The 26,576-nt window shown below is 48.2% G+C and overlaps 13 protein-coding genes across 13 annotated transcripts; 11 read left to right on the forward strand and 2 right to left on the reverse strand.

Annotated features, from left to right (window-relative positions):
* Window positions 1-311: 311 nt before the first annotated feature.
* TbgDal_VIII1700 (hypothetical protein, conserved) lies at window positions 312-9,161 on the forward strand (the record flags this gene model as incomplete). Its single annotated transcript, XM_011777197.1, has 1 exon — window positions 312-9,161. The coding sequence occupies one exon, from the start codon at window positions 312-314 to the stop codon at window positions 9,159-9,161; it is 8,850 nt and encodes a 2,949-aa protein (XP_011775499.1).
* Window positions 9,162-10,218: 1,057 nt separating this feature from the next.
* On the forward strand, window positions 10,219-10,818 carry TbgDal_VIII1705 (hypothetical protein, conserved; the record flags this gene model as incomplete). Its single annotated transcript, XM_011777198.1, has 1 exon — window positions 10,219-10,818. One exon carries the CDS (start codon window positions 10,219-10,221, stop codon window positions 10,816-10,818), a length of 600 nt encoding a protein of 199 aa, XP_011775500.1.
* Window positions 10,819-11,921: 1,103 nt separating this feature from the next.
* On the forward strand, window positions 11,922-12,581 carry TbgDal_VIII1710 (hypothetical protein, conserved; the record flags this gene model as incomplete). Its single annotated transcript, XM_011777199.1, has 1 exon — window positions 11,922-12,581. The coding sequence occupies one exon, from the start codon at window positions 11,922-11,924 to the stop codon at window positions 12,579-12,581; it is 660 nt and encodes a 219-aa protein (XP_011775501.1).
* A 434-nt stretch (window positions 12,582-13,015) lies between these two features.
* On the forward strand, window positions 13,016-13,681 carry TbgDal_VIII1720 (hypothetical protein, conserved; the record flags this gene model as incomplete). The annotated part of the gene is made up of 1 exon (XM_011777200.1): window positions 13,016-13,681. One exon carries the CDS (start codon window positions 13,016-13,018, stop codon window positions 13,679-13,681), a length of 666 nt encoding a protein of 221 aa, XP_011775502.1.
* Window positions 13,682-14,283: 602 nt separating this feature from the next.
* Window positions 14,284-14,613, forward strand: TbgDal_VIII1730 ((H+)-ATPase G subunit, putative; the record flags this gene model as incomplete). The annotated part of the gene is made up of 1 exon (XM_011777201.1): window positions 14,284-14,613. The coding sequence occupies one exon, from the start codon at window positions 14,284-14,286 to the stop codon at window positions 14,611-14,613; it is 330 nt and encodes a 109-aa protein (XP_011775503.1).
* A 65-nt stretch (window positions 14,614-14,678) lies between these two features.
* Window positions 14,679-15,023, reverse strand: TbgDal_VIII1740 (hypothetical protein, unlikely; the record flags this gene model as incomplete). The annotated part of the gene is made up of 1 exon (XM_011777202.1): window positions 14,679-15,023. One exon carries the CDS (start codon window positions 15,021-15,023, stop codon window positions 14,679-14,681), a length of 345 nt encoding a protein of 114 aa, XP_011775504.1.
* A 137-nt stretch (window positions 15,024-15,160) lies between these two features.
* TbgDal_VIII1750 (T. brucei spp.-specific protein) lies at window positions 15,161-15,793 on the forward strand (the record flags this gene model as incomplete). Its single annotated transcript, XM_011777203.1, has 1 exon — window positions 15,161-15,793. One exon carries the CDS (start codon window positions 15,161-15,163, stop codon window positions 15,791-15,793), a length of 633 nt encoding a protein of 210 aa, XP_011775505.1.
* A 637-nt stretch (window positions 15,794-16,430) lies between these two features.
* On the forward strand, window positions 16,431-17,135 carry TbgDal_VIII1760 (hypothetical protein, conserved; the record flags this gene model as incomplete). Its single annotated transcript, XM_011777204.1, has 1 exon — window positions 16,431-17,135. The coding sequence occupies one exon, from the start codon at window positions 16,431-16,433 to the stop codon at window positions 17,133-17,135; it is 705 nt and encodes a 234-aa protein (XP_011775506.1).
* Window positions 17,136-17,316: 181 nt separating this feature from the next.
* On the reverse strand, window positions 17,317-17,751 carry TbgDal_VIII1770 (hypothetical protein, unlikely; the record flags this gene model as incomplete). Its single annotated transcript, XM_011777205.1, has 1 exon — window positions 17,317-17,751. One exon carries the CDS (start codon window positions 17,749-17,751, stop codon window positions 17,317-17,319), a length of 435 nt encoding a protein of 144 aa, XP_011775507.1.
* A 275-nt stretch (window positions 17,752-18,026) lies between these two features.
* On the forward strand, window positions 18,027-18,380 carry TbgDal_VIII1780 (hypothetical protein, conserved; the record flags this gene model as incomplete). The annotated part of the gene is made up of 1 exon (XM_011777206.1): window positions 18,027-18,380. One exon carries the CDS (start codon window positions 18,027-18,029, stop codon window positions 18,378-18,380), a length of 354 nt encoding a protein of 117 aa, XP_011775508.1.
* An 846-nt stretch (window positions 18,381-19,226) lies between these two features.
* Window positions 19,227-20,306, forward strand: TbgDal_VIII1790 (hypothetical protein, conserved; the record flags this gene model as incomplete). The annotated part of the gene is made up of 1 exon (XM_011777207.1): window positions 19,227-20,306. The coding sequence occupies one exon, from the start codon at window positions 19,227-19,229 to the stop codon at window positions 20,304-20,306; it is 1,080 nt and encodes a 359-aa protein (XP_011775509.1).
* Window positions 20,307-20,667: 361 nt separating this feature from the next.
* Window positions 20,668-21,228, forward strand: TbgDal_VIII1800 (hypothetical protein, conserved; the record flags this gene model as incomplete). The annotated part of the gene is made up of 1 exon (XM_011777208.1): window positions 20,668-21,228. One exon carries the CDS (start codon window positions 20,668-20,670, stop codon window positions 21,226-21,228), a length of 561 nt encoding a protein of 186 aa, XP_011775510.1.
* Window positions 21,229-21,600: 372 nt separating this feature from the next.
* TbgDal_VIII1810 (T. brucei spp.-specific protein) lies at window positions 21,601-26,547 on the forward strand (the record flags this gene model as incomplete). Its single annotated transcript, XM_011777209.1, has 1 exon — window positions 21,601-26,547. The coding sequence occupies one exon, from the start codon at window positions 21,601-21,603 to the stop codon at window positions 26,545-26,547; it is 4,947 nt and encodes a 1,648-aa protein (XP_011775511.1).
* Between the last annotated feature and the right edge of the window lie 29 nt (window positions 26,548-26,576).

The raw sequence follows: 26,576 nt of genomic DNA on the forward strand, positions 1-26,576 counted from the left end.
TCTGTGCTGTTTAGTAGGTACCACCAACTATTATTTCGTCAAGTGCAGACGGAAGCGTGGGTGGTGGCGAAGGTGCCACCCCGCTTCTCTATCAGCTTCATGAGGTGTTGCAGGAAAAACAAGCAGACCGCCGTCTTCAGCTTCTTTGCTTGTTTCTGGAACATTTCCTGGCTGAGTGCCCAAATGCCGGCGCCGCGCCATTCAAAAAATACTTTGGCACAGGAGCCACGCTTATCGAGTCGCTTGTTTGTTTGGTTACGTCGCTTATCGAGTCTGTTCTCTTCGGCGTGCATGTGCGTGAGGGTGTCACCATGCTGGCGGAGAGTCCTGGTTTCGCAAAGGCCCTTTCTACACTGACACTCCTAGGAACGGAAAGTTTCTACAGCACAACTTTGGAATGGAGAAAGCGCGTTACGGATATTATTCACATGACCTCCGATGAACAACTTCCAGCACTACTTATGAGGGTATACGATGTACTCTTGCAAGTGTTACTTGATGACGGAAGGAAGCAGCCGAACTACCTGGAGCTTGCTTCAACAGCTGTTGCTGTAATGTGCTTCGTTCATCGGCTGTTCCTACACTACAGGGAAGAACGGCTGTTGTTGGATGAGTATCGCCGCTGGGCATTTCTCCGCGCAGTTGTTCGTACTTTTGAGTTCACGCTTTCTAATCACTTCGAAGGAAGTGCAGCACTATCAGATGCATCTCGGGGGGTTATTGCTTTGATGTTTTTACCAGATGCAGATTTGAGCAGACTTTCAGTGGGCGAAGCTGAGTTCAGCGCGGAGGACGCATCTTTTCAACGGGCGCTTCATTTGGCCCATTCGTTTATGCCCTCTGCGAAAGATTTAGGTGCGTTTTTGGAATGTTTGGTGTGTTGTATCGAAAGTTTGCTAAGCGTTCGTAGTGTCTTGGGCCACCCGGAAGTGGAAACTACAGACTTCGGGGTTGTGTTTTCAGTTCTTTTCCCTCTTCAAAGTGCTATGGCTCAGCGCTATGAACACGCAGAGAGGCTGTTTCGGTCTATTTGTTCAATAGCTTCCGCGATACGCGGGCCGCCTTCGGCCACAACATCGTCGGGAACTGCGAAAGGTGTGGCGAATTTCTTCTCTGCAGTCTTCACACCGTCACAGGTTAACACGATACAGCGGTTTGTAAGCTCCGTTGGTGCATCTGGATCACCGAAGCGTAGTCCTATCACATGTCGCGAGGCTGTGGAATGCGTAACGAGCTTTTTCGTTTGCGCAACCGAAGAAATGGCTATAGAGGCATGTGCTCGCCCTCTGTTTGACTTGCTTTGTCTTGATGATGTGGAGGAGGAGCTGGTCCGCTTTGTGCTCCATTCATGCACCGAAAATCTCCTATTACTCAAACCGTGTCAACTACAACGTGTAACGCAGTTGCTGCTCACCGCCGTAAAGCGCGGCATTGCCATCTCAGAGACCGTTTCCTCGGTTGCAGCAGTGCTAAAGAAGGAATCCAAAGCGGTGGTTGAGGTGAAGATTTTTGTGCTGGAGTTTCTTAGCTTTTATTCAACGGCAGTAAGTCATGCATCTGAGGTAGAAACACTGCATAGCGTCTTCAAGTGGACGCTTGAGGAGGTGACATCGATAAGCGACTGGGTTGAACCGCAGGCAGTTTCATATCTGGCAGCGGTGACGCAATTCGTGAGATCGGCACTCGCATCCGCACCGTTGGTAGCACTACTGGCAAGGCTTGAATGGCCCCACGAGGTGCTGCTTCTGCTGTTGCGTGCTCATGGTGATGGTGTAAGGGAAGTAGCAGTCACATTTCGGAATCTCTTTTGTTCAATGGTATTCAACGAGGGGCAGTTTGTGGATGTTCTTATTAGCGAATTGAGGGCAATGGGCGGCCAGAGCCCCTGGCCTTCACAAATTTCCATCCTGTTGTGTGTATTCGTGTACCTGCTGCAGGATAAACGGGGTGCATGGGCTGCGATAAGAAGTAACGACATCTACGTGTGCCTTTACCTGCTTCACTACCTGGACCAAAGCACCTGCATTGAGGAGGATGCGCATCTTATTGGAACATCGTTGGCATTGTTGTTGTCGCACCTGCGGTGGAGTGAAGCTGGAGGAATTGTCGCACACTATGTTGATGCTGTCAGAACCCCTTGGATGGTCCAACTTCTGGTTGATCTTGCCACAGGGTTTTACACCACCACAAAAAACTTGATTGCTGCCGATGCTATGCGTGTAGAAACTGTAAAAACGATGACGCCGGGCAGTCGACTGTGCTGTGAAGTAGTGGGGGGGTTTTCCATACCTTTGTCCTGCCGCTTCGAGCACACCTTTCCTTTTGGTGTGCTTCTTCGTTGGATAGTGGAACCAGGAAATCAATCCGGCGATTGGCAGAAAAACTTGATGGAGCTCCTATCTGGCATGCTCCACCGCCGCTGCCTACCTCTCGTTGACGACGCGTTCACCTCTACGGTGGTGAAACAAAAACTTTATGAGCTGCTTCCGTACGTGGCCGATGTTTCGAGAAGGGATGTGCTCGCATTGCTTTCGTCTTCGAAGGAGTATCTAACACTTGAAGATGTCTCGAACGCTCAAGCCATCTGGGAGAGACTAGCATACGGTAGAATCGGGGAAGGTTCGCAGCATGAATTCCACGATTATATCACATGGTACGGAAACGGCGCATTGCATGGGGTGCTGCAGGGTGTGCAAAAGGGTTGTTCTCTCAACGACCGCTTCACGACGGCTCTGTGGGTGTATTGGGAATCATGCGTAGGGACGGATACGGGTTCGATGATTCAGCTTTGGGAGTTGCTCTGGCCAGGCGCTGAGGGCTCTACGAAAGTGTCATTGGCGGTTGACACCATGCAAAGAAAGGTCATTTTTGCAGTTTCCCCGGCGGACGAAGCGCAACAAGTTGTCACCCTTCCCTTCATTCCGCCAGGCCAGTGGATGCACGTAGTAGTGAGCTTTTTATGCAACCGGTTATTTTCCTCCACTGTGACGGCGTTCTACGATGGAGTTCGCACCCTTCAGACCGATATAACCGTACCTGGGTCCCACACACTCCTTCCGTACCCTGGAGGCTCCTCATTTATGGCGAGGATTCTCTCTGAAAGCACCTATGATTTCACTTGCACCGTGGGGTTTTCACACGAAGGGAGCTCTGAGGGCTGCGTGCAGCGTTTTGTGTCGTTTCAGCTGTTTAATGCAGCTTTATCACAGTTGGAAGTGATGTCGCTTTTTTGTGTGGACCCGTATTCGCTCACAGGTCTGAGGGCTGCGAAGAGGTGCCCGCTGGAGTTGCCGCTGCTGAGACCAGAGGCGCTGCGGTACTTAGTTGCCAGCGCTGCCCATGGGGAGCTTCAAGAACTTACTAGCTCAAGAGCGCTTAATTTCGCTCCGTTTCCCGCAGAATCCCTGATATTATCATTACATGTGCAGAACGCGGAGTTGGTCGAGTGCTCCCAGTTACAGTCCCTCCACAACAAGAGGTGGGTGGTCCCTGACTCTGCAGGGAGAAATGGAGTGACGAACTTTTTATTACACGGCTCACACAGCGAGCCCGTGGCTACGGGTGGAAACATAACCAAGGTGCTTATCTCACATAACGTCCCCTGCGAGTGGCTGCGCTGGCTTTGTGTAATCTCCTGTGCATACGATGAGGTTAAAATGCCTAACACAAAAAACGTGCTTGATAGTGCTGACGCGAAGATGGCTGTTCTGCAGAGAATAGCAGCAACGACACTGAGAATAATTGCCGCGTATTATTGGAAGACGGAGGAGGTAAGTGACGGCAATGTGGCAATATTCATCAATTATGTAACTCTGCAAGTGAAGCAACGGCCACAGGTTTATCTGGCTACTACGGACGGGGTGGACGCAGTTTTTGGTCTTGGTGCAGTGAAGGAATCCACAGGTGAGCACTGCGTCGTGTATAGCACATTACCGGTTGAGGACGTCTTTTTTAACTGGAAAGTTACTTCGTTTCTCCCGGAGCAGTGTCAACAACGTATTTTGTTTCATCTTACTGCACTCCTACAAAAGAGCAACCCGTTTAGGGCGGTAAATGCTTTACGTTTGCAACATTCCAGTTTTTTTGACGGTTTCATATGCGGACTTGTGAGGGAGTATGTGTGGCCCCCGGTACTAGAATCCGCTGTTGCTGTCATTGCGCTGTACATTGAGTGCATCGCAGGCGATGCTGTTGCGCTCCGGGAGGTTCTCAACTTATGTGCGTCTATAGTTCCCGTGGAGCGTGATGTGCTAACCGTTGCCAAGCGCCTTGTGTCCAAGATACCACTGGTAGCATTCGAGTGCATAGTTGTTGTTGTGCTCAACCACCTGCTGAAAGTGCTCTGTGGCGCTTGTGTCGGTCCCCACAATGAGGGACTAATGTTTGCTGAGGCCCTGTCGCACGCAATGCCGCAGTGCTGGTTTCACATTTTGACGAGTGAGTGGGCACATCCAGTTTCCGTAACCATGGCGATGCACCTCTTTACTCTTTGTTACAAACGGAGTGAAACGTTTAGAAGACGCTTCGGAGACGTCATCCCTTTATTGTACGAAAACTTGCGTCACCACGCACACCAGAGTGACCTGTTGATTGTCCTAATCAGTGGCTTCTGGGGGAGCGACTGGGACCAACAGAAACCTCCATATGCTTTGCTAAACCAATTGTATACCACTTCTGAAGGGACAGTGCCGTCCTTCTTGCAACTTGCTATGCATCTGCTTGGTAGGAGTGCTTCGTTGTTGCTGCGACCTGACGCGGCGGTGAATTACCCTCACATCACATGCGCTTCATTCTACGCTGCGATGGGCGCAGCTGCCACCGCTGAACATTGTAGGGCACGGTCACAACTGAGGTGCTACATCTCTGTGGTTGTGTTCTGCGCATGGCTGCGTCGGGGACAGAAGATACCCGACGACGGCGCGAATAGAATTTCGTTCACAAAGAGGGAATCGGCTGATCACGGGGAGATGAGGCGGACTGTGGTTGCCATTTTGCAGTGGGTTGCGCGCAGATACCCGAGCGACCGCCGCGTCTCGAAGGCTATGTACGTTTCACAAAAATCATACAACCCAATGGATATGGCGCTGCTTTGTCTGTTTCCCGCATTGCCTATGGACAAGGATGTGGGGAGCGTTGGGAATATGCCGTTGCCTCTTCTTGACGTGGTAGAGGGTTTAGAAACCACTGTTGGGCATCGAGATATTTTTGATGGAGGCTACTCTGGCACAGGCGGCTTTGACTTCGATGACTGTGACGACGAGAGGGAGGAACTAGTCTGTGATGCGCGGGGCCCTAATACCTCACCGGCTACCGAAGCACGGGACTGTGATTTCGATGCTCTACTGCATCAACCAGAAAGTGAGCTGTACAATGCTTGTCGTGCGCTATTTGTTGCGCACATCAAGCGATACGCACGTAGTGCCAAATGTCAGCCCTTCGTGACGGGTAGGAAGTCGGTGCGTTCTCCGCCAAAACTCGTGCTCGCGCTGCAACGGGCGCTTGCTCTCTGCCCAAGCGGCATAGGACTCAGGGCAAGATATATGTTCTGTGTGGCGGTTTGTTGTTTTTGTCTTGAGGCTCTAACGGATATGCTTCGTGAGGAGCAACCTGGTGAGACCGGCCAGTGCGTCCTTGACAACATGGTAGCCACGGGGAAGTACCTTGCTGATCGGTTGGTAAGCGGGGCCGCTACCCCCACATTGGCGGTGACGAAGTTTTTGCAGCACTTACTCAAGTTACATCTTAACACCGAGCAAGTCAAAGATTTGTGTGAATCTCTTTCTGAGTGCTTACTTCTTTTAATGGACTCAATAAGCTGCGGGAGAGATGCTCGGTCCGCAGCATCGGTGATTGATTCTCTGCACGACGAGCACATTGGTGTCTTCGGCTACCGGATTCCGTCTGAAGAGCTTCTTCGGTTGACCACGCATAGGTTGTTAGATATTTCAGAGGTGTTATTAGCCTCAGACGTGGACAGGCATTCCGTTAATATGGAAAAGTTGGTTGGTTTGTGGCGCACATTTTTGGTTGCCAACAGGGAGGTCCCCTTCTTTCGCTTGGTTTGGAATACGGAGGAGAAAGCTGCACGCGTTTTCTACATGCTCACGGAATCCACTGATGGAGGAGTGGGGGATTTGGTTGCATGGGTAATGGCAGATCATGGTAATTTCAAGCAAAGCTTATGCAAAGACGAATGGACTCAGATGACGTTGAGAAAAACATTTCTCCAGAAGAGGGACCGCCGCTGGGCGGCGTGTGCGGTGGAGCAGAGGGACCGTGAGTGTGCAGACCTGATGAGCTCTTGCAAAGTGAAGTGCAATGCGATGAACGAAGAGTGGTCGAAACTTACTGATACCTCAACTTTTGTGGACACAGCATTGTTGGCACGCAGAATTGAGTGCTGCGATGTACTGCACCGACATTTACAAGTTCAGCTACTCCCCAACTATGGGATGGAAGAGAAACCGGGCACTTTGCACCTTCACCCCAGTGGCGCCGTGGGGTATCCTTGTGGCGTGCCTTTTGATTTACTCCACAATTTGACAAATGCACACATACGCTATCCATCGCTTAGGTGTCGTCTTGCCGCAAGTACTGCAAGTGACGATGGCTCCGTCAGTTCCCATTCGCGGGCGAGTGTGCCCGCGGCTCTTCTTCGTATTGTTGGTTCTCACTTCACCAACCCTGTCCTTTTTGTCGGTAATGTGTATTATCTTCGTGGTGATGAGTGCTCAATTAGCGTAATGTCTGTGACTCCAAGGGAGGTTGTGATCGTTGGTGATAGCCAGTTTTCGGCGAGCGGTGATTTCTCCATCGGGGTCCTTAATCCCCGGGACGCATGGGGGACTTTATCACTGGACAATGGCTCGCCTTCCTGCGATAACCGCAACTTTCTCCCGTGGCTATCAGAAAGGGGTAACACAGAAAAACTGGAAATTGCCCGCCATTCCTGCTGCTTCCGAACGATATGCGTTGAGTCGCGTGTGCCAAGCTCTCCGTCGTTCACATGGCGCTTCTCCACAGGCAGTATACTGAAAGTGCACCAGCACTTTTTTCAGCACCGTCCCGTTGCTTTGGAGTTTCAACTGGAAAACGGTGACAGGTGTTTCATCGCGGCTCTTGATGAAAGACTTTGCTTTTCGAGGGCAAAACAGGAGGAAATCATGTCTGCAGTGTCGCGTGTAGCCCCACAAGCGGATATGGAGACGTATTCCCAAAAGGAGTCTCGGATGTCTGAACTTGGAGAACGATGGAAGCAGCGCAGAATCAGCAACCGCATGTATTTGCTCCAACTCAACGACATTGCTGGGAGAACGGTGGCTGACATGGGTCAGTACCCTGTGATGCCGTGGGTTCTTAGCGACTATGAAAGTTCTACGATCGATTTAAGGGACCCAGGTGTTTATAGGGACTTGGCAAAGCCGATCGGTGCTCTGAATGAGGCGAAGGAGAGGCAATTACGCGATCGGTACGAGCAATGGTTTGATAAGTCTCAACCCCCATTCCATCACGGAACTCACTACAGCAGCAGTGCAGTGGTAATGTATTATTTAATTCGCCTTCAGCCCTTCACGCAGCGCTCTGTTAGGTACCAGGGGGGCCGACTTGACATTGCTGGACGCATTTTTCATAGTGTTTCTGAGGCATGGAACAGCTGTGGTGGAGTCGGTGATGTGAAGGAGCTTGTCCCTGAATTTTTTTGTCTTCCAGAGATGTTCATGAACAAGAGTCGGATCGACCTTGGCGTGCGCCTTGACGGTGTGCAGTTGGGGGATGTCGTACTACCTGAATGGTGTGGCGGTGACGTGGAGCGGTTTGTTCATCTGCATGCAGAGGCCTTGGAGAGTGACGTCGTCAGTGGCAAGCTGCACGAGTGGGTTGACCTCGTATTTGGAAACAAACAGCGCGGAAGGGGAGCAGTGGATGCTATCAACGTCTTTCTGCACCTTTCGTATGGTCAAGCCGTTGGAAGAGCCATCGCCGAAGCCTCCAGTGAGGAGGATTGCAAAGCGATTGTGGCAACAGCGGCGAACTTCGGGCAGACACCTCGGCAACTTTTCAACCGTGCCCATGCTCGCAGGTTCGACAACCGATACGGGCCAACCCCCCAACAAGCCTTCATAAACGAAGCGGGGAAACTCTCCGTCAGGTGGAGGTCAGTGTGTTATCCATGGGGTAACAAGCGTTGCTGCACGCCCATAACGTCGTTGCGCATCGTGGACTCTAGTGCTATCGCGTCCACTCGGTTCAGCCTCATACTTCCAACGACGCCGATGCAGGTTTGCCACTACAGTAATGTCACTAGGGAGCTATCTTGCCATGAATACGGCAAGCCGACGCTTCTATGCGTTCTCCCTAATGTCTGGCATCAAGGATATGGGGAACTTACAACGATGTGTACTTCATCACTCGGGGGGATCATATGCATAGGGACCACCAATGGAAGGGTGGTTATCTGCAGCCGTGTGACATCAACGGCTCCATTTACTATTATGTCGATTCTCAATGCATGCAGAAACGACGATAGCGCGCCTGTGAAACTCTTGAAGATGTGGAACAGTGGTCACCTTTCTGTTGTATGTGAAGATGGTCCTCGGGGGTCGCTTTGGCACGTTGCGCACTCTGGGGTAATGTTCTGCTTCAAATTTGATATCAGTGATGTTGTGGACGAGTCCTCTACTATCCGTGACATTACTCGGGACGAGCAAAGCAACTGTTACTTTATTGCTACTCACAATCATATTGTGCAGTTGTCAAGCACCGGCAGAGTTCTTGGTGTGGCAAGCGTTTCGAAAGCCAGCACGGCCACAACCGCAAGGAAGGGAACAACGGCACCTCCCGCGAACAACGACGCAGCGGCTGATGGCCCCAAGCAGCATTTTTGCGCAGCAGAATACATTAACTTTGAAAGTTATAGTAAAACCAACATCTTGCTTGCAGGACACGAGGATGGAACCATTTCTTTTTGGACAGTACGGCCATTGTTAGGATTCGATCAAAATACGTTTGCTACAGAAATCAAAATGTTCCATTCGTTCACAGTGGATGGTGACACAAGAATTACTACAATAACGCATGACGGTGCAGGTTTTAGCGCAGGTACGGCAAGTGGAGAAGTACATACATACAGCGTACCTGACCCATTTGCAGACGAGGAATGATACAAAGAAAATAAATTGCATGTGATAAGTAAAAAAAAAAACAGCACACAACCTACCCCAGAAGAAGTACACTGTAACCGCAAGCATTTACCACTACAACTAAAAAACTTATTCACCATTAAGAAAATGGTAGTGATACTTCTTACAAAACAACTCGTGAAGGCAGACGGGTACGTTAAATACTTGTGAGGGTGCCAGTGATTATACGTAATGTCTTTGCTACAGGTGATTGTACGATATGACCATACCGACTAAACCAACCGAGATCAATGAGGCATGAAAAGTTCCCGCCCTGTTTTCAATTAAGTGACGGTGTGATTACAGACAGGACGTAAGTGAGTCAATGTCAATATCTCCGTATTACACCATGAGGACTATTGTCCCCCGTGTCTGACCGCCGCTTCCACCTCCTCTCTCCCTTCTTTTCTCCTTTCTTGTTTCTTCTCTTTCACTTACACGTGATGTCATTTCGTATTCTGCAATACTGACAATAACTTGAGCGAGACAAGACATATTTGACTACTGGCAACTGAAACCCGCCACCCTCTCGGATTCTTTGGTCCTCCACTAGTTACTCAACGGTATTTCACTTTAGCTCAGCGTATATATGAATATAACGTCCACGGAGCTATAAGATGTTCCCATTACCTACCTTTATTGTTATCACGAGGCTCAAAAGAACACACTGAGCCTGTACCAATGCCCAGTGAGTGGGACAGCCATCGAAGATAAGTGTTTGTTTTACGGCAATGAGGTTCGAATGCGCCTGACGGTTTTTGTCCGACGTGGTGTGGGAAACGCCTCAAAGAAGTTACTGCACCTACACCTTCATTTCCACGGGTATATATTATCCCTGGTCACTAATTGATGTTTGGTATGTTAAATCTGTCACTGAACACTACTCACTTGTTTCCCCAGTGTAAGTGTGTCATCTTTCCCGTCTGTGCATTCACATGAATTTTAACTTTTATTACTCATAAATTATGTTTTGCCTCAATTATATAGGCACCGCTTTATACACAATTTTAAACAAGGAAGTCCAACAAGGTGAATTACAATGGGCTGTGGAGGTTCAGCTCCTGCTAACAAAGACAGGCATGTGGGTGCAGATCCACCAAAACCTTCAGAGCATTCGGAACATTCAAAACCTTCAGATCCTTCAGATCCTGCTGATGCTACTCGATTTAAGCAGTTTTGCACACTTCCACTACATGACAAGGATAAGCCAGTTGCTGCTGCAGCAATTAGGGTTACCGACCCCAAGTGTATTTCGGATATTTTACCTCCGGAATTCCTTGAGGGAAAGAAGGTGCATAATGAATTTTGTGCAATTACTCTCTCCTTCGATGATGGAAAGCCGGAGGATGAAGGCCTTTTTGAGAAGTTGAAGGAATTGGAAGGTACTTCCATCGAATTGAAACCAACCCATATTGTGATGAATGAAAAAGTCGCCGCCATTGGGGTGTGTAATAATGATGAATTCCCCTGCCAGGACGCACACCCGCATATCCTCGTTGCAACTGCTCCAGATGCCACACAGGAGGATATTGATGATGTAACCAAGAAAGGAAAGATTGAGATATTTTGCGCGAGAAAACTTTCCGATCTGCCACCTGATATCACCATCCCAGGTGAGTTTCGTTTCATGCACTGGTGAGTATTTCCCTGTTCCTGGTGTTTCAATGGTTTCACAAGAGTACATATGAATTGTTGTAAGTGTGCTGGCAGTTGCTGTTACTCTGATCAATCAAAGAGTTAGTGGTACTGCGCTTCATTACTTTATTACTTTTGCTATTTTGTTTTACGAATTTACTTGCCTTTGCCCCTTCTTACTTTCCTTTTGATAACCTTTAGATATTTGCGTGTGGAGGTTTTGGTTTACTGTTATCCACATCTGGGGCTATATTCCCTTCATTTGAATTTTATTATTGCGGTATTGACTTTTTCTTTCAAAGAAGATGATGAACGTTGGAATAACGAATAGGGACGATACGAGGGGAATGAAGAAAAGGCAGAAAAATGATACGGAGGGGAGGGAAAGACAAAATACAAACAATATGTGGGAGAGATATTTTTGCTTTGCTTTGGTTTGATATCTGTTTCGTTTGTTTTTTTTCGTTGTGTTCGATGTTTTTTGATCTTATTTTCCGAGACTTTATTATACAGGATTTGTTTAACTTATGTACTTTATTACCTATTGCTTGTGTGCCATTGTTGTGTTACTATGAAACATTTATTGGTGTGGCAGAGTAAAATGTGTTTTGGCATTGCTTTCCACAAGTAACCGAAGGGCACCAAATATTTGCTACGGGATAGCACTGAAATGCAGGCAAGGTGAAGGAGGGCAATAATTGGACAATGTAATTTTTTTTTACTGTTATGTGTTCGATTTGGGTAGGAAAATGTGATTGTGGGAGCTTGTCCTGGGGTGATGGATGTTTTTTTCATTTTTTTGTGATGGTAATGATTTTTTTTTTTTTTTTGGTCGGCCCTTTGTGTCAACTAGCATCTTCTTTGGAGTAGGTGCATATGTGCGTGCAGCTGCTTTTTAGTGAGCACCTCGTGTTGTAAGTGTCTTTTTTTATTATACCTTTTTGCTATTACCTTCATGTTTTTTGCTTTTGAAACGTTTTTGATAATACACTTAAAGAGTAGACAGAAAACAGTAGTTGGTATATAGAAGAACTTATTAGTCGCTTCTCGAGTTGTGATTCTTGTTTGTAGAATTTTTTTGGGTTTTCTCCTCCTGTGTTGTTGGTTATGTTGATGTTTCATCTTAACGCCAACAGGCACCTTCTCCAGCCTCCCACGAAGAATCGGCGGGGGGAGGTGGTTTCTCAGACTCAAAGGAATCGTGTGTGTCCCGCTGCTATCCGCGCTTACAGATTTTTATCTGATGATATTTCCTCGCAGCTTAACATATGTTGTGCTGTTCTGCAAGTTCCCTTTTCAGGGATCCCCGGCGCCCCTCCGTCTACAGTAGTGACGAAGGAGTCGGTTCACCCATCGTCAATGCTCGTCGTTTGGAATGATACAACGGCTGCCGAGATCGCCATGTCGTTGCTTCGTGAAGTACGAGGTGATGTCGATAGTGCTTTTGCTGCTACAGAGAGTGCTACCAAGGCGGAAGGAGCTGATGAAGTGGTGGGTGCAGCAAACCCCGAAGATAATTTGGGCGCGTCTCGTGAGGATTCCGCCACAGCGGTTTATGTAATCAAGTTGTCCGTGGGCGCCGTGAGCGCTGATGGCAACGCGACGCTGTCACCAATTGCGTCTGTGGAACTGCGGCAAGTGATTAGGGGGGAGCCGCTGGTCTTTCCCTCGCGACGCGCCGGCATGCCAGCTGTTGATGTACCCATTTCAACTCTCCCGTACCGTTTGGGTGATCCCATATTCTTTACGTGCAAACGGCTACGTTGAATCTGCCTTTTACTCCTTCCTACACTTAGAGAAGGATGTTGTGTACATGTACTATTATTGTGGACTGCTGCGCATGTAAATCGCTGTACTACAGAGCAGGTCCGTAATACTCTAAGGGGAAGCACTTTACTTTTTCCTCGTTGTCCAAGGCAATTAACCACTGACTTCGCACTCGTGAGACCCCCTCAAAGGTTGTACATATTATGACGACATGGTCGGTCGCTCATTCTCTCTTTTCTCATTTGGTGCCTCTTGTCTGGCGTACTAATAGTAGTAGTTTTCCTGAATAGCTGCGCAGGGGCATCCATCACTTCGAGTTTGACGCTTGCGTATAATCCAGCACCCCGTGGCTTGCTTTAGCTGTCCCCGCGGCAACTGGTAGTGAAAGGAAGGATATATATATATATATATATATATATATATCAAAGAAGTAAATGGATGATGTGAAGAGGAAGTCCGCGATGTTGATGACGAAGGGTATCATTGAGCTTAGGCAGAGTCCACCCGCTTTGGTCTGTACCATTCGGCGTTTCAAGCATCCGATGAGTGGCAAAGAGGTTACGTTGTATCCGGTTCCAAACATCGCCGCCCCTCATTACTTTCGCCGCGTTTTGGACGCGCACCATCTGACAAATAATTTTGATAAGGTCCTTTGTGAGGATGGTAGGCTGCCGTTTCAGGCTGGCACTGCGCTGGCCAGAAGGCACGAAGTGTTCAAGCGGCTGCTGCCCTTCTTATCCCTTCGCCCAGTTGTTGTAAATGGGGATAAGTTTGATGGCATCGTTGAGCGTGATCCCTTGGAGTCTCGCATGGCCTACCAGATGCTGTTGGACGGGGCCGATCCGCCAGTTGACCCACGCGCGCGCCGTGCCATTGAGCGTATAGAAGGTTACGCAGATGCTACAAAAACAGTTTGCCCATGGGGAGTCTATCACCTAGTGTATATGACGTACAGACTGCGAACTCTTGGTTACACCGTGGAGAGCGAGGAAGAGTTAGAGGTTGTGGGGATGAAGGAAGTTATGGTCCTCGGTTGTTTCATGGGCATCACTACCTTCTGGATGATGTACGCCTTATACAGAATGTTGTTCGGCTTTTAGTTGCTCTGTGAGCTGCGCAAGCACTTAATGGTGAAAAGATGCTGCATCGTTGCCAGCAAGAGTTTGGCGCACGAACCAACAGAATCTGGAAAAGGAGTAATGCGTGCCACATGAGTTTCGTGGTGGCGCGTCACCCCTTTTCCGTTGCCATAAGATCGTATCGTGTTGCCTGGATTGCTCCCCCTCATATGAATTTGAGTGTTTCATTACACAGTGGTATCATCTGTTATTGTTATCGTCGTAGTTTCTCACAACTTTAGATGTGCTCGTTTGAGGCGACAACCAAGTGCCTTGTGGGAGGTTCTTCCATTTTTCCACCTCCCCACACGGGGTTGCGGCACAAGCTCATTGAAAGGGGTGAAAGAAAAAAGGAAAGGAGAGGTACAGTGGAGGATAAAATTGTGTTTAAAATGGCCCCCTTCACTTTTCTTCCTGTCTTCATACCTTTATATATATATATATATATATTCCTAGCACACTAATTGATCCCTTCACTTCTTCCCTCTACTTAGCAACTTTAGGAAAGGTAGAACCTGAAGCAGAGAGAAGCACCAAGTTATTCCTCAGAGGGTTTTCTCACCCGGTGTAGCATAAATTAAGAGATGCCTCCCAAGTATGACAATGTCCAGCGGCTCCTCGATGCTGAAAGAAGGCGGAATGAAGTTATTGCCAATGCGAAAGCTCAGAAGCAGGCGAAGGTGAAGCAGGCTAAAGTTGATGCCGAACGCGAAGTTGCTGCTTTCCACGCGGAGAAGGAACGCGAATATGAAGCATACCGCCAGCAGCAGGAGGCACTTACCGAGAAAGAAAAGGAACAATTGCGATCTGATACGGATGTTTGGTTACAACAGCTCAACGCCATGGCGGCCAATCGCATGCAGGCGGTTGAAACTATGATGACTGGTTTGATACTGCGATGTCAGAACAACTGATGGGTGTAGGAGCAAGATAAAAGGGAAAGGCAGTTGAATGAACGGATTTGTGGTGTCGGTTAGGTTCAGGGAGGGGGAAGAAGTAAAATAAAATAAAAGGGAGAAGGCAATGGTGAGAATGATGGTGTGTATAAGGAAAAGGGAGGGTGAAAAGTGAAGGAAGGAAAAATGAAGAAGGAACTGTAAGGGAGATGAAGAGGTGAGAATTGGAAGAGATTATGTCGAAAAGGGGGAGAAAACGGGCTTGAGAGGTAGGTTGAGGTTCTAGCATCCGGTGAAGGAACAAATTTGTTAATTTGCTTTTCCCCCAATCTCATATCATCACACTTTGTAAACCTTCTCTGCCGCCTACGCGGTTGAAGGGAGACAGAACGGGGTGACACCAAGAAAGGAGACATTTCTTCTTTCATTTTTTGTGTGTTTGTTTGTGTGGACGATGCGAGGGGGGGGGACAAAAAAAAAAAAGCGACTTAAACCTGGGGACCGGGCGTGTAATCGTGCCGCAGTGGCCTTCTCCTGAAACCACTATCTCCCGTTCGCCCACAAAATGTCTCTTTTTATCATTTCCTGCGCGATCACATTTGCATACTTTGGCTTCTACCAAATGCGTTTGCCCCGCACCAGTTTCTTTCTTTTGTTTTTTTTTCGTTATTTTGTTGGCGCTGTTGATCTTATTTTTGTGTGTTTGTGCTTCTCCCCCTCTCCTCTCTCTCTCTTTCTTTTGAATGATGCAATGTGTTTTGTGTCTTTGCTTCAACCCATAACATTGCTTTCATTCAACATCCTTGTTCCTATATACGGACATGGCACCTTTGTGCCCCTTCTTTTCCATTCTCTTTCCAAAAAAAAAAAAAGACAAAACAATAAAAATGTGCAACTCCCTGTTCCTGTGTTGGTTGAATTGTGGGACAGTTCTTGCTATTCGTTCAAAGTATTACGTTTCTTTAAACTGAGGGGAGCGACGTTGCCGTCATTTGCATCAGTCCCTTACCCTCCTCCTCTCTTCCATGTTCTTAGACTTTCATGGAGTAATGAAGCTCAAATATTCTTATTACGCATGTGTCTCCGGTACGTTTCATTATGTTTTTCGTTTCTCTCCGTCTTTTTCTTTTCTTTTTTCTCCCTTTTCTTTTTCCCCATGCGGGTGTCACATGGCTTTGTCGCGTTGAAGGAACGTTAAGCATTGAGCCATTCAGTAGTCCACTACACTGGCTGTACCAATTATTATTTTTCTTTTGATTCATACATTTACAAATACATAAGGGAGAAATTAATAATTTAAAAAAAAATAATTGATCAACAGTAAGAAAATAAGGATAAGTTAAATTAACAAAAAGTGTGGAGGAGACAGCTTTTCTCCCCCTCCCTTGTGGTGCATCTGTGCGCCTGTGGACGGTCTTTACACATTTTTTTGCCGCGGGGAAATATCTCCCCTTATTGTTCTTTGTTTGCAGCCAACAATTAATATAATTCATTTGGTGCTATTTTAGTCGTATTAGTTGGCAAACTTCTTCACCTTCGGAGAAAGCAGCACGAAAAGGGAAGAGTCCCGGCGGGAGATTTACCCTCCTGCATTTTTCTTCAGAAAAAAAAAAAGAGAACAGGTCTGTCTGATAACGAATACGGTTGCAGGGGGAAGTAAAGAAGTATATATACATAGAAAGAGCAGTTTTGAGGTGAAGCTTAGCTGGAACAGGGCAAAGTGGATAGCACCACACAATTAAGATAGAGTGTTTTAGTTATTTGTCGCTGGTGCCACTTTTGTCGGTCTTCACAATCTTTATCTTGAGCAGTTACTCACTGCCTTAAGTAACACCATGAGCTCTGCTGAGCGGCATGCGGTTATGCTTCAGGATTGGCTCTTCGCGTGGGAAATCATCGCATCTTTCAGCTCCCCACGAACAGTGTGTGACCTTGAGACCTTATCACGTGATGTTCATAAGGTGATACGTGACAGTTCCACTGGCACACGCCTTATGCAGAGGTATTGGAACGTGCAATACCACCGACTCGTATGGGGAGATGAAGACCTTGATATCGGGAAACGTACACTTCATTTCTCCCTACCGCGCGCCTCCGGGCGAAAGTACTGGAAGAAGTTGTATCGGGAAGAGTATCCGCTTTGGCTCGCTCGCACCTTTCAGGGGATGGGCTCGCGTAACAATGATATCAATGAAGCAAAGGTGCGATTTCAGGTGGAGCCGGCGAATGAACTGCTAAGTGGAGAGGCGATGGAAAGCCTGGAACTTACGCAGGAGGAAACTGTCGCACGGCGTGTAGCAAAAGGTTTTGTCCGTGTGGAAGAAGGAAGCGGTAGTGGGCCCAACTCAGTGGATCGCAGGGGCAGGCGGAAGAGTGGTGGCAATCAAAACCGCAAAGAGAAGCTGGTGGCCAAAGATCCGGCGGAGGGTCTTCAGCGTGAGGACTACAAAAATGACCGGCGCCTTCAAAAGCACAGGACAAAACATAATAAAGGCAAGGGGGGCACATGGGACGGGTACGCAGATGGTGAGTTTGATTAGTGTATGCAGGGATATGATAGTGTTGATGCGTTTTTTCTCCCTTGGATGGTCCACTTCCGCACGCGAATCCCCGCCCCACTCCCTCCCTCTTTCTTTTTCTTTTTTTGTATCTTACAGTGAAGTGTTTATCGTATCATTTGCCCCCCCCCATACACACGCACACACCTGATAGTTTTCGTTTTTACTTTTCTGACTGGAAGTTGTGACAACTGCCTTTAATATTGAGGCGGGTATTAAGACGGAATGAGTTAAGTATCCACTGAAGGCCGGTACAAACCAGGTAACGGCTCCTCAGGCAGTGTTTTTTTTTTGTCTTTTGTTGTTGTTGTTTTGTTGGCGGTGCCTGCATTGACTGAAGGTGTCGAAGTAACTCGCAAAGGAAAAAGATGGAGGAGGAGGAGTGATTGTTCTTATCATATGCTAGCGAAGGTATCGGACTAACTGACAAGGGGCTTGCACAACATAATTTTTTTTCTTTGGTGGTTAAAAGTTCTGTGTGCTGTGGGCTTATTCGCGATCGACAAACTACAATGGTTTGGGGTGTACGAGTTGATGGAAAGTTATACATGGCTATCACCAACTTTTCCCTCACACTGAGCCGTTTCCGCCTATGCATTCCTCTCACGTCTTACCATGCGTGCTTATCTACGTCTATTCCTCTTTGATACTGTGAACCAATGTTACCATGAAGATAAAAGATTTATATATATATATATATATATATATATATATAGTACGCAGGAAAGCAGGGGAACGAAAAAGAAACCCCGGATAAAGTGGTGAAGATAAAGTTGGTTATTTATTTTTTTTTTATTTTTATTTTTTTTTGTGTGTGGGAACCCACATTAGTGCGTTGGGGTGTTACCAAGCAAACGTAGAAAAAAAGGGCTGATGAACCGGTTCTGCCGGCCATTCGCCGCATCAACTTCATTACGTGTCGGTTCATCTGAACGCTGCAGCAGTCGAGCAGCGCTTATGGTATCGACACGTGGAAAATATGTGAGGCAACCCAGTCCTCAGTGGGACCCCGTACATGAAGATATAAATGCACATGTGAAGAAGCGGATTCCGGGCGAAACCCGGGTGGACCGCGTGCGGCGATTTGCCCGGGAGTGGCGTAATGTAGAATTGGAGCTTGGGGTCTACAAGGACTCACGAGGTCGTGAAATTAAGTACCGCAAAACGTTTGTTTACCGTTACACGTACCCCAACGCATTCGATGAGTTTTGGTGGCCGTGCAAGTGATGAAGCAAAAGAAAGTATTTATATACATATATGTGTGTGTGTGTAGAAAATACTTCGTTGCAACTTGAGCAACGGAGTGTTGTTGTGGAGGGGAGAGGAAGTGATCGCAATTGGAGAAGCTCGGGAAAGAGGAAAGTCGCGTGCGTTCTGATTTAAAAAAAAAAATAGAACAAACCTATATCAGAGATAGTAGTGTACAATTGTAGGAGTGAAAGTTGTAGTTACAGCTGTAGGCATTGTGGGGAGAAGGGGTTTTGCATTCGATATAGTTTCAGCGTGTTGATCCGATGCGAAGGTGGCGCGGAAAGAATAAGAAAGGGAGCGGGAAGGATAAGATTATTGCTTCGAGCATGCGCATGAATTTGAAGACCATTTGGTATGACTCGTGCGACGCTGAGTGAAAAAGAGGAAGAGTTAATTGTTACGCCGAGATGGACAACGCCTGCCTTCCGCTGACAAGTTTCTCCATTTGTCTTCCTTCATGTCAATGCTGTTGATTGTGACGGATTCATTTGTCACGAGGTTTGATTTTCGCTTTTGTCCTAATGTGTTTGATGTGAACCCCACTGGGTGTGCGTGAGCGGAGCGAATAAAATGAAAGAAATTATGTGAATGGCCTAGGCGCCATGCCCCAATGCTCGCACCTTTCTCTTTGTTTTTGTATTTATTCCGAAATGCCAATAATATAATATCTGCTACTTACACCTTGAACTTTATATAACATTATCCATCATGTTAACGAATGGAAATGATGCATGAATATATACATTAAGTGAACATATTTGTCTAGCCTCTGGACAGTCCCATAGTGAAACACATACGGAACCACCAAAGGGGGGTTGGGAAATGGAGGCGGGCACATCCCCAATTCGGGCAGGAAGCAGCGACGGCGGTGGTTCGGTAAGAGGTGATATCTTCAGACGTCACAGTGTGAACAGCGGTGAAAACAACATGAATGACAACAAGGACAACGACTCCAACACTGAGTGGTCGGAGCAGTTTCGAGTAATAGCCAGGCGCATGAGCCGCGCGCTGCTACGAAACCCACATCCAGACGTGCAAACTGATAAACGTGTCATGTACGAGGTGTTGTATGAGTTGTTCGAGCAGTGGTCGGAGCGGCAACAGCGCGCCCATTCCGTCAGTTTAACCGTAGAGCAGGTAGGAAGTATACTTCGGTATGGGGAGCAGACGTTGCGCCAGGCTTCGCTTACAGCGCCAGCACTTAATAAAGCACAGGTGGTGGTAGATCTCATCGCCGCATCTCCACTGATCACTATTGGGGCACTCACACAAGAGCTACGTGGCCTTCAACCACCTGTCGTGCTGACGCCAATGGCGGAGGTGTTGGAACTTGCCCGTTTGCTTGACGTTTCACAAGGAGTCCGCACGCCCGTTGGAGCGGTTAATCTTGTGCATTTCGTCGCCCTGAGTTCGACGCTCTGCCCGGCGCCCGATATGGGAGCCCTGCTGTTGCTGGTCGCATCAAACGTTAAGCGCTGCCATCTTTTGTGCGCAGCCATTTACTACGAGTGGGCGATGATTGATGCGCAAAACCGCGAGGGACTGCTTCTTCTCTCGAGAGAGTTGGAAGAGAAACACCAGCAGATGTGTGAGGGGTTCACGGTTGACATTTTAACGCCCCTACTTACTGGGTCGTTTGAACCATTTGGTGCCCGCCCAACCGACCCTGTTGCCGTTGACTATTTGGGAATGGGGAGTCTTCCGTGCACCGGTACCGCTGAGGAGCAGCAAAAGTGTCACCAACTAGCACCCCCCAGTGGGAATGAACTTGAGCCCACGTGTGAGGATAGCGACACTGGTGGCCACGGGGAGGGGGGCTGTGAATCTTCTGTGGAGGATGGATACGACAGTGACTGTAGAGATACCGTGGACACGGAGTTCTGGCTTAGGTTGAGCAGCTAAAACGAAGGCTACAAATCGAGTAGGTTCCATACAGAAGGAACAAGGGGAGAGATTTACGACCACACATTTGGTTCATTTACTCATTATTGGTGGGGGAGGAGGATTCCTGGAGAGGCGGTAAGAGTTCTTTCAGCGAGCCCCATCCTATCATTCCTTGATTAGAGGCCAAGTGCGGGTGTGGATGGAGCCCTTTGTTGGTGTTTCTGTATAATTTGATCCTTGCTTCCTTCCTCTTACTTAGTTGGAACATAATCATCTGTCAACTTAAACGGTGTACCACCGTTATGAAAATGGACCTCTTAACTACTTCTCTTGCCACCTGACGCAGTGTTGAGGCTCTCAGGTGCTTGTGCCCAGGACAATGACTGACCCCTTCTATAGGTTACGGCGGCGCTGCCTCTTCCTGTTCGACCGTGGTGCGATTGGGGAAGCACTTTCGAAGCCCGACATGCTTAAACGCGTCGACGCCATCCTGCAGCAAGCAAGGCAGTCAAATGGGGTGGAAACTGAATCCACATCCACTGCGGCATGTGGAGCGGTCGGAACTTTCGATGAGTTATGCGTGTGCATTAGCAGGTGGCAGCGGAGACGACAATTCGCCGATTGGGAAGAGTGCTTGGAGTGGTTGCTGTTTCTACAAGAAAGGGTGCAGACCCCTGAGGCAGAACGCGACGCCTACAGATGGGCGTTACGTGAAATGATAACACTTTTCTCGGAAGAAGAACGTGAGTACAAGGACGCACTGTCTGAAGAAGGGGTTAAGTACTGGAGGAAGACAATTATATCGATGCAACCTCACTTTCACTTTACAAACAGCGCACAGGCCATGGACGTGGAAGGACGTGAAGGCCACCATCAAGTAAGCTGGAGCATTGGTGGGGAGCTTTCACCGTTGGTACGGCAAGTTTTTTTGCCCTCCTAAAAAGTAATCGAGTCGGAGCCCGGACGTGTTAGGGTCACAACAAAACCCGTAATGATTCTGAAGCCCCTGTGCCTTTGAGTTCGCTTTGGCTATTTCGCTTTCACTCCTTCCCCAGCTGGCAGTGATATATGTTCCCCCACCACCATATCTGTCGTCATGTCTGCACGCTGTCTGTCCTATTACCCCTGTTTAACCTCCGCCTGTTTGACAGACTCTTCTTTAATGATGTTCCAGTATCGCCAATTATAATAGCAACAATAATATGCCTTTCCTCTTCGTTTCCCTTCTATATACAAGGATGCACGGAAAAGTAGTCACGGAAATAATCGCAGTGTGTCGCGAGTCCTCATACCGCCTTTGCCAGGGGAAATAATGGATGAAGTTGGTGCTCTGACCGTCCAAGATGTTTTAACGGTGTGGCTTTGCGACCTTCCGCTTAAGACGACCCTAAAGGATGCACTATCAGGAGTGACACAACTTACAGGTGAAGAGAATATTAACCAGATACTGAGGTTCCACCCGCCGCATGCCAGTGCGCTGACGCAGTCTGGGGAGTGCAAAGGAATGCTTTCGCTGGTCGGTGAAAAAATCATTAAGGCGGTTGCCTCACAATATGCATTACTAAGCTTCCCAGTAGGGGACACTTTCAAACTAACCAACGCCACGCGCGTCCTTATATCCAACGAAACCTTCGGAACTGTACTGAAGCAATACACTGGCCCAATTTTCGGTGAGCGTGAAATGTTCACGCGCTTCCTTGCACTTTCCTTGTATGGACACGGGGTGCGGGTTGCCTGCATGTTGCTTCTGCCGGTGTTCAGGGCGACTCTGCTTGCTAACCAATACGCCATCGATCTACCTGCTGTATTAAACTCCCTCGTACCATGCGCATCTTTTTCTCGTCGGAACCTCGGGGAAAAGCTTGAGATGCTGCGGGGAGAGCTTGAGAAACGGGGTGTAGTTGTTAAGAGAGTCGTGGAGTCGGGCCCTTGTGGATGGGGTGGGTGTGAACGATACACCGTGGAGGTGTTGTATGGCGGGGAGCTGTCGCGGTGCGAGAAGGGAAAGGTGCTGAGTGAGTTTTACCATATTGTCATGGAGGAAGCGAAGAAAACTATAGCTAACACAGAGGTCAAAAAGCCAAGGACCGTAACTTTCGAACCTGAGCACCTCAAGATGTGGATGCATAATTTGCGTTTCCTGCTGCGCCTCAGTGACAGGTACAGAGATGAGTTTGACGACAACACGCTTCAGTCGATAAAGCAAAGCGCCGGTTGGATACCGATCAGCGAAGTTCAACAGCTGCTTGAAGCCCAAGTAACCAGGTCAAACAGGCAGCAGCCACCTGGGCGCGATTGGATATGTGAGCTTGTGAAAAGGCACGATCTCCTGGGGCGATTCCAGGTAGGAACCTGTGACGTAGAGGGAAGTGAGTTCGAGGGGCTACAGTGCGCGCGTGCTCTTTACGGTCACGAGGGGCGCAATCTGCTGATGAAGAGTGTATTTGACTCGTTCAGCACCATCCGTGATCCTGGTGGTCGACCCTCCACTGGATGGATGCGCATTGATGGAAAAAGGATGAAGTTGGTGAGCAAAGACAAAGGTTATTCGCTACATGACAGCATACCGCATGTCACTATCCATTCGACCGAAAGCCTTCACGCTTTTCAGTGGTATCGCCTAAAAAAACCGTTAGAGGAACAGTATGACGAAAAATTGTCGTCGCGGAAGCCGCTGTACTTTGCGGAGTTTCGTCTTCACGATGCCTTAAATGACGATAGGATGCTAGTGAGGGAATTAAAGGGCATTGGCGCTGTTCCGCCACAATGGGTCGTTTTTACAGAGCATAATAGAGATGATGACCACCAGAGGAGCACTTTGGTTATTCCGGAAAATTACTTCACTGGAAAGGTAGCGGTGTTGTGTACGAATGCCGAGGATGTAGCGACCGAAGGCATGATTGACACAAAGGATCGACAGACCCCTGAAGATGAGGAACTTCTAATCGTCTACAAAACCTGGCTACTGTCAGCAGATACACAAAACTCCGGTGACAGCAAAGATGGTGAGGAGAACCTGTCTCCACGCCACAGGCTGCCCGCCCACCATACCTCAACCGGTGCTACTAGCAGTGATGACAAAGGGACGACTTCGGTTGGAGCACACGATTGTGTGGTGATGGACCAGGCAGAGCAGCCCAGCGTACCGACTGCAGACTATATGGAGATGCTTCTGGATGAGGAGAAGAGAAAGATAGAGCTTTTCGAAAATACAAACACGTACGCCACTTTCGTAGCCTTTCCCAAGTACAATCTTCATGGTGCTCAGATCCAAAACCGCTCCAAGGGCATTGCAGCATTTAAGAGATGGATACAGGAACGGGGGTTGAAGTACTCTCGTTGGCGTACCGGAGAGAATGACCAGGAGGAAACATATGAGGTGCGCAAACCGCGCAACTGGAGTACTGAGTTCGTGGAGCGTATAGCAGGAGAGCTGGGACTTACTCACATGCCTGACAAAACACTTCTCAAGTGGGCAACTACACGGGAGTGTGAGGATAAGGAACAGAACTATGAAATATTGGAATTTATCGGCGATGCCATAATGGATTTTATAGTGGTATCAGACAGCTTTCTTCTGGGGGAGCCCTGGCACAAGGATGTTAATACCAAACTGTGCTGCAACGAAGTACTAGCCACACTCATTCCACCCGGACTAAGCGAGGAACTCTCGAGAGTTTATGACGAGGTTCATTACAAGGTTAAAGCAGACATGGTAGAGAGCATTCTGGGAGCAGTGTATCAAAGCGGGATGGGGCTTGATGAAGTGCGGAAGCAGCTACGAAGGTTTTTCAGGTGGATCCCCGATATTATCATGGATGTTAAGAACTTGTGTAACTCCACTGTTGAGGCACTTCGTGCCGCCGAGAGAGTGTGCCCGTACCTTCATCCGAATGAAGAAGCACTTGACCAGTTATTCAAGTATGATTGTGAATCACTAATTGACGAGGAATTCTTTAGTATGTTTGGATGTGTGGATCGCAAACGTTTTGATGCTCGGGGGGCGAGCCACTACGCATTGACACCATTTCACCGGATCCAAGACAAAATGTTCGCAACACACTTCACCACAGGTTCGTGCTACTCGTACCGTTATGTTCCCTCTATTGATACTCCATCCATATTCAACAGAGTTCTTTCCGCATTTTCAGCTGGATCTATTGCTTTTGTAAATGAACTTGTTACCGAGGATACGCATGTAACAATCGATTTCGATGGTGCCAGTGTCCACGCACACGGTGCTCTGCGCCTCATTTGGAGCTGGTTTATTGACAAATTCCCCTCAAAATCGTCTATGTTTCTTCTAGACTGCTCAGGAATGTCAGTGGTCACAAACAGGTTAAAGTATTCGTACCACATCCACTTTCCACAAGCGGTGACAACTCTAAGCAAATCGAAGTCCTTGGTGGAAGAGCTCCAGTCTTATGTCGTTAAATGCGTGGGTGCGGGCAGTTTGTTGGGTGACATTGTCGGGTTCCATTGGAAGGAAGGTGAGGGTAACCAAGAAAGGGAAGCGGCCGTAGCGGGACGCGTGATATTGTGCACCAAATTATTGCATCAAAGGCTACGCGAAGCCGGGGGGAGAGTTGATGCGAAGTTCTCCGCGTACATGGATTTACAGAGCATCCTTGCACTTGGGCGGACGTGTCGTGAGATACGTCATGCAACACTCAGCTACCTGTGTGAGAAATTGCATCCAAAGGAACCTTGGGGTTTTGTTGTGATGGGTTGGTCGCGGCATCCCGTCGGCCAGACCAGCGAACGAGAGCCCCAGTTTGTGCTTGTGCGGACGCTATGGGCCTCTCAACAAGAGAAAGACTACATTGGTACGTTGATTCTTTTTCCCACGGAAAGTTTGAGTGACACAACCGATGAAACGAGCTCTGTCTGGAAGGCAGTTGTGCGGAAAGTGAAGGAAAAGGAGTGTAAGCCAAAGGAGTTCTTCCTTGAAGTCGTCAAGTCGAGTCGGGAACAGTGCATTTTCTCTTCGGCTTATTGGGAGCGAGTTATTGATAGCAGTCTACATAGCAGCAGGAAGTTGAGAATGTACTTGAATGACAAGTTCGATGTGAAGTATGGCCAGGAGTTCCGACCACTTTTTCTCGAAAGACTGGTCAACTCCAGTCAAGAAGTGAGGACAGTGACACCCAAGGAGAGCAACGTGTCTCGCTTTGTCAGGAGCCAGGAAATGAAGGCTTCAGCAAAAGACAACGGTGAGGAAGAGTACCCGGTTGAGGTTGCACATGGGTCAACGCTCCGCCTTGTTTCCCTCCGATGCCCAGGGTACCGCGATGTGTATGGTAAGCTTTGGAACGCGTGGTCAGTAGGAAACAACAGCGACGATACATTTGTCAGCATCGAGCTCGGCACTCCGGTGGACGACTTGCTACCAGTTTTCGGCGCTGAATATAAAGAGGACGAAATCCTTTCAACGGAATGGACCCGTTTCGTGGAAGGCGCTTTTGGGCTGCAGCCGAGTGTAGAAACTCTGGGTGGTGGCAGCAGCGAACAGAAAACAGCTGCTTTGCAGCCTGCATACTGGATTTACGACCCTAAGTTAGGTCAGGCCAACTTTTGCATCGCTGGTGAAGTCGCCTTCTTCATCAGGCCATGTACGTGTCTGTTGGAGGGTCTAACGACACAGGGAGGAATGAAACAAATGGTACAATACATTGTACCGACAGTTAAGTTAGAAGACTTGCCGACAAGGGAGTGGATGCGGTCGTATCCTTCAAATTGTTTTCCGCTCTTCCTAGCACCACGAAAAGGAAGTTGCTTCCAGCCCGCAGGTGAACCACATCCGGTGGTGGCATCTAACGACGGTCAGACAATTACGGTTCAAGCCCCGGTCACAGCGGCTGCTGTTACACGTGTCCGTTCTAAGGTCATTGAAGTAACACTCAACAGCAGCACCCAAAGGCCCGTGGACTTTGAACAACTCTACAAGGCGATGGATGATGTGTTCAGTGGGTCGTATGGCCCATCCCTTTTTGTCACGTCTGATATGGCGATTTTTTCGGTTTTACTAGACCGCTTCCCATGTGTTGTGACTCCTGATTATTTCAAGTCTTCAGTGTCGGAGGACTATACAATCCATAACGGCCGCACCTTTCACTACATCTTTATTATGGACAATGCGTGCGACCACTACCAACACACAAAGGTTTCCACAGGCCTGCTGGAACTGCTAGACAAGGAAGTCGGTATGATATTAGTGACGAGCGCAACTATACAAAAATTTTTTCGCACAAACCGCTGATGGGACTTAGTGCCGTAAACCAAAACTGG

This window comes from Trypanosoma brucei, chromosome 8 (genome assembly GCF_000210295.1).
Source record: "Trypanosoma brucei gambiense DAL972 chromosome 8, complete sequence".
Classification (NCBI taxonomy): domain Eukaryota; phylum Euglenozoa; class Kinetoplastea; order Trypanosomatida; family Trypanosomatidae; genus Trypanosoma; species Trypanosoma brucei.